This window comes from Chionomys nivalis, chromosome X (genome assembly GCF_950005125.1).
Source record: "Chionomys nivalis chromosome X, mChiNiv1.1, whole genome shotgun sequence".
Taxonomy (NCBI): Eukaryota; Metazoa; Chordata; class Mammalia; order Rodentia; family Cricetidae; genus Chionomys; species Chionomys nivalis.
In genome coordinates this window covers 74,373,908-74,386,288 of record NC_080112.1, presented here as the reverse complement: position 1 = coordinate 74,386,288, position 12,381 = coordinate 74,373,908, and the positions used below count along the sequence as shown (strand labels likewise).

At 39.8% G+C, this 12,381-nt stretch overlaps 1 protein-coding gene across 1 annotated transcript; it reads right to left on the bottom strand.

Annotated features, from left to right (window-relative positions):
• Window positions 1–6,821: 6,821 nt before the first annotated feature.
• Pbdc1 (polysaccharide biosynthesis domain containing 1) lies at window positions 6,822–11,027 on the bottom strand. Its single transcript, XM_057759986.1, has 6 exons — window positions 10,902–11,027; window positions 10,723–10,788; window positions 9,266–9,325; window positions 8,591–8,731; window positions 7,759–7,870; window positions 6,822–7,617 (listed from the first exon to the last, which is right to left on the bottom strand). Exons 1-6 carry the CDS (start codon window positions 10,929–10,931, stop codon window positions 7,436–7,438), a joined length of 591 nt encoding a protein of 196 aa, XP_057615969.1. The 5' UTR covers window positions 10,932–11,027; the 3' UTR covers window positions 6,822–7,435.
• Between the last annotated feature and the right edge of the window lie 1,354 nt (window positions 11,028–12,381).

The following is a 12,381-nucleotide window of genomic DNA, read 5'->3' as shown; positions in this document are numbered from 1 at the left end:
TTGAGTCTATTTTAATGCAAGTACAAAAACAATAAAAAGCCTTGTAAAAATAAAGATTTTAAATGAAATTAAAAGCAAATGAATGACAATTATTCAAAATGATTTTTATTATGACATTTCATGCATTGTTATCAAATTTTCTTCATATTTGTCCTCTTATTTTCTTTTCTTGCCAAGGCTTTTCTTATACCCAATCATCTTTAAAAAAATTCAATACTACACATAAGCATGTAATAGTTTGAGTATCACTCACTTAAGGATCTCCAGTTCCACCTGCAGAATTACATTCTTCTTTATATCTCATTAAAACGTCACTGTATATGCTACATTTTCTTTATTCAGCTTTATTCAGTCATGTGTTGATGGGGATCAAGTCTGCTTCTGTATCTTGGCTATTGTAAATGGTGATGCAATAAACATGGATATGCAAGTATCTCACCTCTATGCTGAGATTCCTTTGGGTATATACCCAGGGAGCAGTACAGAGGATCACATTATTTTGATTTCCACATTTTGAAGGCCCTCCACATTGCTTTTCATACTGGCTGAACTAATTTATATTCTCACCAAAGAGAAAAAAAATAAATAAAAATTAGATAAAACATCCTTTGCAGGATTATATGACTCTGAATGAAACAGTAAGTAGTGACTCAATAAATATGGGCATTTTTTTTTTCCATTTTTTTTTGGTTTTTCGAGACAGGGTTTCTCTGTGGTTTTGGAGCCTGTCCTGGAACTAGCTCTTGTAGACCAGGCTGGACTTGAACTCACAGAGATTCACCTGCCTCTGCCTCCCGAGTGCTGGGATTAAAGGCGTGCGCCACCAACGCCCGGCTGGGCATTTTTTTTATAGTTACTGATAATGAGTAAAATCATTTCCATTATATAAAAATATCAAATTCAGGCTGGGCATGATGGTGCACACCTTTAATTCCAGCACTCTGGAGGCAGAGGCAGGAAATCTATGAGTTCAAGGCCAGCCTGGTCCACAGAGCAGGGCAAGGAGAATCAAGTTCTCTGTAACATAAAAACATGACATGATAAACCAGGTGTGGTAGCATGTGCCTGTGATCCTAGTACTTGGGAAACAGATATAAGAATCCTAGGTTCAAGGCCAGCTTGGGCTACACAGTTAATTCCACAGCAGCATGAGCTACATTCTAACATACTAAGACCTTGTCTCAAGAGTCAATTTCTGAGCCAGGCATGGTGATACAGACTCGTAATCCTAGCCTCTTGAAGCCTGAGGCAGGTGGATCACCATGATTTCAAAGCATTTTGGAGATGGATTACAAGGTGACTGGTTGAGAGTTAAACCCAGGAGATTCATTTCTAGACTTTTCCTTTAGTCACTAGCAACATTTTTTTGCTGAATAGAATACCCATAATCTGAACATTACTTTTATAACAGAAGAGAACTGTATCCCCACTTGTGGTGTTTATGTTGCTACATATACTTGCTCTGTAAAGCAAAATAGAAACCCCAACCTTAACGAACCCCTTTTAAAGTTTATATTTTAGGAGTTACAACAGCAAGATGGCCGATTAGGACTTTCCAATGTTCAACTAGTAGTCACACATCAAAACACCTTTGCCAGAGCTCAGCAATCCAGGTGACAGCTTGCAGCACCTGGCCGCCGTGTGGCGATGAGGAAAGACGTATTAAAGAAGGAAGCATGGAGCCAGGCGGTGGTGGCGCACGCCTTTAATCCCAGAGCTAGTTCCAGGACAGGAACCAAAGCTACAGAGAAACCCTGTCTCGAAAAACCAAAATTCACCTCACCTGTGTCACCCTCCATGCAGCCCAACCAGCACAGCAGGAGACAGAGGAAACTGAACACCTGAGGGCTACAGGGCACAGCATCAGACCCCCAACCATGAACCTCAAAGTCAGGCAGGCCCAAAGACCCTGCACACCCGTGATTCAGACCCACCCCAGGTTCTAGAGCAGGCCCAGCCTCCAGGCCTAGACCACTGAAAAACCAGTTCCAGACTCTAAACTAGCCCAGGCCATTCTGGCAGAGACCCAGATTCTAGGCTGGTTGTCACACATAGCAGCCTCTTGCTTGCCCAAGGATCCACACTAGTCCCCACAGCTCCATCCTCGAGGGCTCAGGGACCAGGCTCATTTCAGCAAATCCAGTGATGAGGCCAGCCCCAATTGTCCTTAGTGTTCAGCTTATCTCCATGAACTCAGGTTCTAGGTCTGCCTTGAGAACAAAGCCTTTATTTCCATATCAAACACAGGCTAAGTGCAGTGACCAAAAAAACCCCACGCTATTACCTATAGGTATAGGCTTAGGCCAGTCCAATGGACCTAGCCTCAGGTCAGCACTCAGAGTTACCTTCTATAGCTGATGTGTCAGGCTGCCATTCAGACTAGACTCCCAACTGTCTCTTAAGGACCCTACACTGGCTAGGCTGGTCCCAAACTCCAATATATCTAATGTCAAGGTCACTCCAGTAGACTCTGGCCTCCACAGGCCCAGGCTCCAGTCAGGAATGCTTCAGACTCGCCACCATACACTCAAGTTCCAGAACTGTCCAACCCCAGGCAACTCAGGCTCTGGACTTGTTCCTGTGAAGCCAAGTGCCAGGGTCATAAACCACTGGCCTGCTAAAATTACCACCATGCTCTAGAAACTGTAAACTATATTCATCATAAAACATGTGTCAAAGAAAACTCTTCACACTTGAAGTTATTTTAAGTTATCGAGTAAGTGTTGGGGAGATGGTTCAATTGGTCAAGTGTTTGCCACATAAACATGAAGACCTGAGTTCAATCCCCAGAGTCCAGGCAAATAGAAAAGGCAGAGGCAGGAAAATCTTCAGTGCATGCTGACTAGCCAATCTAGCAGAGCCAGCAAGCTCCAGGTTCACTGAGAGACTCTTAAAAAATAAGATGGAGAGCAATTGAAGAAGATGCCCGACATGGACCTCTGATCTCCACACATAAGCATGCATGTGAATGTGCACAAACACACATACGCATACACAAACAAAGCCACCAATGTTGCAGGAGGTGCGGGCACACCTTTAATCCCAGCACTTAGGAGGCAGAGGCAGGTGGCTGTCTGTGAGTTCCAGGCTAGCCTGGTCTACAAAATGAGTTCCAGGACAGTCAGGATTATTATATAAAGAAACCCTGTCTTGAAAAATAAACAAAAAAAGCTGTTATTGTTAAGTGATATATACGAAAACATGCTAATTTCAAACCCCATTAGCATATTTCCCATAATGACCACAGGACTTCCTGTACGTTCTAAATGATTCTAGGTCATTTTGAATGGAGTTTTGAGTTCTAATCCTCTGGTAAAGGACATCCCCATGTTTAAGCTATAGTTTCAAAATAAGCAATGCCAGTACAGTGAAAGCCTCTACTTTGAGGGTAGGTCCCAGTATGTTTCCTTTAGTCATTTTGTACTTCCTATGACAAAGTATTACACAATCATTGACTTAAATCTACCATCTGTCCTCTTGCAAGTACAAACAGTTACTTTTTTCTAGCTCTAAAAGATATTGAAAAAAAGATACTGAGATAACTAGAATATTGCCTTATTTTGAATAAGTCATAGATTTCTATGTTCAGCCTGGCTCAAAGTCATAGTTCAAATCTCAAACTTCCTAGGATCTTATTTCAATGCTACCACCTTTTAAGAATCTCTGGGGCTGGAGAGATAGCTCACAACCACCTATAATGAGATATGGTGCCCTCTTCTGATGTGCAGGCAAAACACTGTACACATAATAAATAAACAAATCTTAAAAAAAAAAAAAGGAAAGAAACCCTTTACCTCCAGTTTTCAATAACATGCTCCCCCATTTCCTTCTGAGCTCTTTCTAGCAGCACCCTTAAAGTCCATACACCTGGCCTGGGTCTGGTGGCGCACACCTTTAATCCCAGCACTCAGGAGGCAGAGGCAAGGGATGAATCCTTTTGAGTTTGAGGCCAGCCTGATCTACAAAGTTCCAGGACGATATAGAGAAATCACGTCTCAAAGAAAAAAAACAAGCAAACAAACAAAAACCACATATACATATAAAAAATTTAAAAAAGCCCAAACCACTAAAAAGTCCATATTCCCATTGACAGTCTGTTCAAAACAATATAGGATTTTTTTTCTATTCTGTCCTTCAAAATTCTTCAGCTTTTACCACTGTCTAATTTCAAACACAACTTCCAACTTTTAGGTATTGGTGAAGTATAGCACCCCCCTTTTAGTATCAAAGTCTATGGTTTTCCAATATTATGTAAGCAATTACCATATTTTTGGTCATGAGACAACATCCATTTATTGTCTAGGAGTCCAAGAACAGCTTAACTAGATCATCTGCTCTGGGGCCGGCCCAAATCATACTGCCAATCTTGTCTGAGCATCATAGTTCTCTTCCACCTTACTAATAGGCAGAATAAAGTTCCTTAGAACTAACTGGAATCCCCAGAGAAAAATATCACCTTCAGGCTTCCCCATGACCTCTCAAACATGGCTGTTGGTTTTTACACTTTCTGGTTTTGCTTGTCTCTTTTAAGGACTTGCCTATTAGGAAGGACTTACCCAAGATTCCTTTGATTAACTTCAAACCATCCACAATTTAGGAATGAAATCTGTTCATCTTTATAGGCTTTGTCCATACTAAACAGTAGGGAATTACATAGGAACACTCATGACAAGGGGAGAATACTGAAATCATCTTAAGATTCATCGAAAGCATCAGGACCATTTTGCCTACTTTTCCCCCTCTAATCTGGGAGACTGCTTTATCTCCTGGACTCTTACAGTTCATCTGTCTTCTCTATATTTATTCTTTGTAGCATGATTAATAAAAACTCAGAGACAGAAATTGGGGTTCAACCTGAAGGTTAGAAAAGCAAAGCAGTCAGTCACTGGCTTTTATATCGACCTCAGTACAAAATGGCGATCCTGCCTCCAGCAATCTCAGAATGAGAATAAGACCGAGAGCTGTCTCCACCCATTTTATAATCCTCTCTAGGGCTGGGACTAAAGGTGTGCACCACTGGCATTAAATTATGCACCACCTGGTTTCTATGGCAATTAGTGTGGTTACTGGGATTAAAGGTGTGTATTACCACTGCCTGGTCTGTAAGACTGACCAGTGGGGCTGTTTTACTCTCTGATCTTCAGGCAGCAAGCTTTATTTATTAAAAAAACAAATGAAATGCCACTAAAATTTTTAATTTCCATTTTTTATCACTTGCTCCTTGGGGGAGACCTCTTGCTTCAAGGCAGTCTGATTTTCACGTTTCTTACTCCCTAATTATTGAACAACCTGTAAAGAGACATTTTTTCGTTTTATCGAAAATAGTTTTTTTTTCCTCTCATAATATATTCTGATTATAGTTTCCCCTCCTGTTCCGGCCCATGTGGATCCACACCCTTTCTGTCTCTCCATTAGAAAATAAACAGGCTTCTAAGAGATAATAATAAAAATAAAATATAATAGGATAAAACAAAAACTAACACATTGGAACTGGGCAACACAAAGAGAAGGAAAAAGCCCCAAAGAAGGCACAAGCAGAGATGCACTTATTTGCACACTCAAGAGTTCCATAAAAACACGAATCTGGAAACTATAACATATACACGATTCAAGCAGGCCCTGTGTATGCTGCCTTAGTCTTTGTGACAGCTGCAATTATATATGGTCAGTAATTTTCCTTCTTCAACTTCTAAGACAGTATATATGAACATACAATTGTAACCAACTAGAACTATAGAAAATTTACAGTATAGATTTTTCTTAACAGTCTGGCTAGTAAGAAATACATAAAGTTCTCCTATACTTTAAAAACTATACATTTGTATAAAAGGAAAAATTTTAATAAATGTTCAAAATATTCTTAAGAATTTAAGAGAACTTAGAAAGAAACCTGTTTGTTTTGTATACAAGTGTTACTGTTAGCTACGTGATTTTCTTTTCATTTCCTTGTATAGCACAATATATCACTTAAATTTAACTTTTACTTTTCTTTTGTGTTTACTAAGGGATGAAGGTCTTTTTTCCTTTCTATAGTGCAACAAACCCTTCCTTCTTTTCTCTTTTTCCTTTCTTTTTTTTTAAGACAGGGTCTCACTATGTAGCCCTGGCTGTTCTGGAACTTACTCTGTAGACCAGGCTGACCTCGAATTTGGACCTACCTTTGCCTCCTGCGTGCTGGGATTAAAGGTGTGGCAATAAATCCTTCTTCATACAAGAATGCTGTGGTTTGACTTGACAGAGTAGCATCTGTATGTATCAGAAGTATCCCGTTTTCCTTTTATTTTCAGCAATCAAGCTCAGGCTGTCTGGGGGCACCAGGAACCTTCTTCATATACCTGTGCAGGTAACTGAAGCCTTCACTCTAAATAGCTTCATCTGAGAAGGAAACACCTCCCTCCCATATCAAATCAACAAATGTTTGTTAGGAGTCAAATACAAATACATGTTCTTGCCCATAGTTATAAACTAGAAGCCACTTCATCAGACTTACATTAGATTATAAATACTATACTAGCATTTACTATTATTGGCTAAATTTCAGATAACAACTAAGTTATCAAAGGATAAACAAGGCAGGATTCTGTGTATGAAACTAGCTTTGACTTACATAGGAAGTACTAGGCCAGAATGGTCTATAAGGCAAGACTCTGTCTCAGAAAAACAAACAAAAAGACTGACAGAAAAAAATCTCTAAAAGGAGGTGAAGGCTCTTGCTCTTCTCTAACAAACTGGGCTGCACTCTCTAACCTGACAGCTGCAGCTGCTCTTTCCAATACAGCAAAGGAAATCAGAGCGCTACAGTCACCACAAAGACAAACACCAATTCTTTTTTAAACAATTTATTTTTTGAGACAGAGTCTCACTCTATATAACTTAGGCTGGCTTAAAAATCATGCAATTCTCTTTCCTTGGTTTCCCAAGTGTTGGAATTCCAGGTATGAGCCACTAGGCCTGGCTAAGAGTCAGTTTTTACATATGAACTTCTAATACCGATTCCAAGTAGAAGCTAACACATTAAGCGAATTTCATTACTGAGAACAGTGAGAAAACTTAAAAAATAGACAGTTTTATATGAGATATGGTGATGAGATTATACAATTGATTTTTTGAAGTAGCAAACAAATGTAAATATTTTCCAAAATCAGTCATAAATAATACAAACCAAAAGGAATATATTTACAAAATGTCTTACTTCAACAAGTTACAGTCAAGAAATAGGGTATGAATCAACAATTAACTAAGAGACTCTGCTAATTGTGTTTAAGCTATTTGCCCAGAGCAGCTTCTCTTATTTGCTAGAAAGATGTCCTTCTGAGTCCTCCATGTGCACAAGGGGTCTGTGCAAGGAGCACCTGATACTTGTGGGTTCAGCTGAGTCACATGTTTCTTGGCTTTCTTTTCCTCTTCCCTGGTTAGTTTTTTGTTTTGTTTTGTTTTAATTTTCTGTGTTGACTCCTTCCTCTTTTTCTCCTCCACTATCAGCTCCTTTCTCATCTTCCTCTTCTTCATTGTTAGTTCCTTTCTCTGCTTCTTTGTCCTGAACACTGTCGGAAACTGCTTTGTTATAGCCTTCCCGGTTCCGAGCAATTTCAATTGCAAAAAATTGAATCCTGGGTGCTGAAAGGTAAATAGAATTAATTGTCCTGGTCTTAGGTAATTATGTATACTGGCTAGAAACCCACAGACAAATCTTAACTCACATGAAAGCCATTCAAATATATAAGTGAAACAATTGCAGGGGGGGGACACACGACTCACCAAAGATGGTGTTCTCTTCAGTATAGCCCTGAGAACAATCGAGTCGCAACAAAGTACCATAGTTGTAGTCTTCCACGATACCTTCAAATTTTAAGCAGAATGGCCTCCATTTCTATAAAGGCAAAAAAAAAAAAAAAAAAAAAAACACCTTAGCTACAAAATTAAAATGTGATTTCTAAAATGGATCTCTGTTTTGCTTTGAGCTGTTTATTAGCTAGCTCAAGTCAAAATGGTTATTCATCCTCACCAAAGTACCAATGAGACAAAGAGGACAGGGATATACTTTTAGGTTATACATGTCCACTAAGTAGGGGCAAGTTCGCAAAGATCAATGACAGCCTAAGTTTAAATTCTTCATTAGTCAAGAGCCCATTTTAAGGAAAATGCTTTTCCTATTATATTATCATATTCTGTGTCAGTAAGAGATAATCACATAAACAAGAAACAAAACTTGTATGCTTTCCAGGACCTAAGATTAATGGAACAAAAATCCAGAGAATCAAAATATCTCCCTATCTTCCCTGTACCCTATTAACTATTCCACCATCTAATCTTGCCAGCTACATGTCCTGCTAAAATAAACTCATCCTTCCTCCTCACTGAAAGGAATAGGTAAATGGGGTATTTGAAGTGCCTAAGGAAAGAAAAAAAAATAGTTTACATAAATACAAAAAGTGCATAAGACAGAAAATAATTCATTCCATAAATGACTTCATTATTATAAAATTCAGGCTCCTTATTTTAAGTCCCTTGAACAAATTTTGCTCTTACATAAAAATATACAATCAATATCACTGGCCAGATGTTAGATAACACTTAAGAAGATACTTGCCTCTTTAGCTGATTCTGATTTGAGTTCTTCTGGGTCCAATACATCTACTCTGAGCTTCTCAAAATTTTCACGGAACTCAGAGTAGATTTGGTCATCTACTTTGGTGAGTTTCAGGAACTGTGGGTCAACTGATGAAATCAGCTGCCAGACAGAAAAACAAACATAAAGATGCTAGTCACTAATTACACTTCAAGCCCTCCAGTGCCACACTATCAGCAAACCGTCTGTTTCTCAGGACGGAAGATTACCTTAGGCAATATTAACAGCCCAGGTCTTGCATGAAGTCATTAAAATGGTTTTAAGAGCCATAATAACAATCTTTCCTCTTTTTCTTTTTCTTCCTTTTACCAATTTGGCAACTGAATGAACCCTTTCGTCCTAGTATTGCCTGGCTCTCGTTCTGTGGATTGTTCATTCATTCAACAAACATTTAAGTGCTTGCTATGTATGGTCCAGTCATCTTTCCTCCAGGTAGCAAACAACAGGGGTAGACAAACAAAACTTCTCATTATCAAATTCACTTCTACTCTTATTCCCTGGAGGTAAGATTTCTTTGTTAGTTAAAACAATCTTCAAAACTTAACAGCATAAGTTGCTGAGAACTAAGATTAGCATAGCATCCATCATACACTAAAATTACACACTGACTTCTGCTTAATGATGAAGATGACTCACTTTGTAATAGACTTCGGCATGCTGCATTGCTCGAATGGCCCAAGCCATCTCAATATCAGGCTGCAAAAGAGGGAGAACACCAGCTCAGAAATCTCTCAGTTCTAGCTGGGCAGTGGTAGCACACGCCTTTAATCCCAGCACTTGGGAGGCAGAGGCGGATCTCTGTGAGTATGAGGCTAGCCTGGTCTACAAGAGTTAGTTCCAGGACAGGCTCCAAAGCCACAGAGAAACCCTGTCTCGAAAAACCAAAAACCAAAACCAAAACAAAAAACTCTCTCAGTTCTGTAAAGGATAATAAGTTAAAGACGCTTTGCTAAATCTCAAGAGGGCTACAGAAAATGATGTTACTGTCAAGGGATAAAAGCTGAACTAAAAGATTTGGCAATATAAACCTTTTGCTCTTAGGATGACCAATACGGAATAACAAAAGCAATGATCACTGGACATTTTTTCCCAGCAGCCAGCGAAAGTGTGGAAAATCAGGACTGACTTATTTATTAAAGTTACATTAATATACCCACCTATGTGTCTCAGAGTTGTTTAGAGGACAAAAATACACATGAAACTATGTTTCACTTTAATGAGTGCAGCATGTTATACTCATCATTTATGTTTATCAGGTAGCCATTTTCCACTCTGTAAAACCCCAGAACAAATGATGCAGCCAGATTATAAATAAGTCCGACCAAGTACCCACTAGCTGTTCCATTGGACTCTCCTTTTCCAACCCACCTGTTGTCTCCTTCATGAGGTCAGAAAAATCCATCTGCATATGCACCTCTCCACTTTGGCAAAACAATTTTCCTACTTCCAAATCTGTATCTTTTGTCCACTTACGCTTTGAGGGCCCAGTTCAAGTTACATTTCCCTGATGAAATCTACTGCCTCCATCCTTGCCTGAGCCACCCATCCAGTACATATTACATTCTGATTTGGGTGGTATTACTATTCCAGCCGTTTTTTTTCTTGTCTCTCAACACACAGCATGTATAAGGGTCCAAAGGAAGCACACCACAAGTCAGTGCAACTTTGCTTCACAATGGGATCATTTAAGGCCCTTTAAAAACTACCAAGTTGTGAGTTCGAGGCCAGCCTGGTCTACAAGAGCTAGTTCCAGGTCAGGCTCTAAAACTACAGCGAAACCCTGTCTCGAAAAACCAAAAATAAATAAATAAATAAATAAATAAATAAATAAATAAAATAAAAAAAATTTAAAAACCCACAAAAAACCTACCTTTTCCCCCAGACATTCTGATTGGACTTGGTGTGGGTTATTATAATCTAGACATGTGGGGTGTTTAGACACCCCCTAAGTGTTTCTAAATCAGAGAAAAGTTAGGGTTGACGTGGGGAGATCTGAAGAAGACATCAGGAAAGGGACTTATAATTCAGTGCAGTGGCTTTCAGACATTCTGAGATAGCTGGGAGGGCGGGAAGAGTGGGTGAGTCATACTCACGTCATTGCCATACGACTCGGCTGGGAGGGAAAGAGCATGGGCCACGGACACCACTTCCCCACAAACCTGAGAAAGAAAAGAAAAAGCAGGAATAGGTGAGCGAACCCAGGATTCCTAGGTCGCTCACCATTCAATCTCTACTTGGGTATTATTTACCGAGCCCGAGAACAGCATCTTACCGGCTCTTCGCTTTCGCTTGCAGCATCCATGTTACAGCCGGGTAACCGCAGCTTCACCTTTCCGGAAGTGGTTTGCTAAGCGCGCTGCTTTAACAGTTGATTGAGAATAGTAGGGCGGAAACGGAGACGGTTTTTCCGTCTGCGTCTGCGTGCGTCCTCCCTTACCAAAGGAAGCCTCATCCGGGCCACGCAGACGCCAAAGTGGCTTGTTGTTGCTTAGCAACGCTATTCCTCTATCCGAGGTGATAGAGAAATTCGATAAGTCAATTGGGGGGAATATATGTTGTATGAAAGACATTAGTTAAATAAATTGTGATGCTGTTTTTAAGTCCTGTGTGTGCTATGTTCTCAGCAGAAAGTCCAATTCACACCGCATTGCAGCGCACGCGCGCGCACGCACACACGCAAGTCGGGGGACAGTAAGCCACTTACAAACCCGATATGGTATTAGAGGCTGGACTGTGGAATTTGGGATGAAGGAAAAGACTTTGCTACCTACTTTGGAAGAACGAACTAGAGCGAGGTAACCACGAGGTGAGCATTATCCTATACTACAGGAGCATACCTGAGCTGAGTAATGATTGGCGCTTAGCCAAGCAGGTCAGAAAGACTTGAAGCAGAGGGAATGGCATGGGCAAAGGTATTACTGAAAAAGCATAAGACCTTGTAAAGAATCTAGCTGGAGCAGAGTGCAGACCGGATCTTTGTGTGGCGAATTTTAAAGAGATGAGATTTTTTTTTTTTAATCGGGTTTTTGTTTGTTTTTGTCTTTGGTTTTGCTTGTTTCTGAGACTTTGCCTCTCTCACTTCCACAGTGGCTGAACGAGTCCTATCAACAGTGAACAAAGAGTTCCCATTCCCACATCCTCACCAGCATTTATTGTCAATTGTTTTCTTGATCTTAGCTATTCTAATTGTAGTAATATGGAATCTCAAAGTTGTTTTAATTGGCATTTCCTTAATTGCTAAAGATGATGACCATGTTTAAAGATAATTCTTAGCCATTTTTCATCTCTTCTTTTGAGAATTCTCAATTGAGACCTACAGCTGCCCCCCCCCCAGCCCTTTTTTAACTGGATCATTGGATTTCTTGATTCTTTTTTTCGCTTCATATATTCTGTATACTCTATCAAATGACTAACTGCCAAAGATTCCTCCCACTTTGTTGGTTTCTTCTTCACTAGTTTATTGTTCTTTGAGCCCTACAGAAGTATTTTAGTTTTTGTTAATTGTCTTAATTCCTAACTGCATGAAGACCTGGTCAGAAAGTCTGTTCCTACACCTTTATCTTGTAGGGTACCACCTATGTTTTCTTCTAGCAGTTCATATTTCACATTGAGTTCTTTGATCCATTTCATGTTGATTTGAGTTCAGGGTAATACATGTGGGTCTAACTTCCATCTTCTACACGTAGACATCCAGTTCTCATACCACCACTTGTTGAAAAGCTGTTTCTTCTCCAGTGTGTATTTTTGGCGTC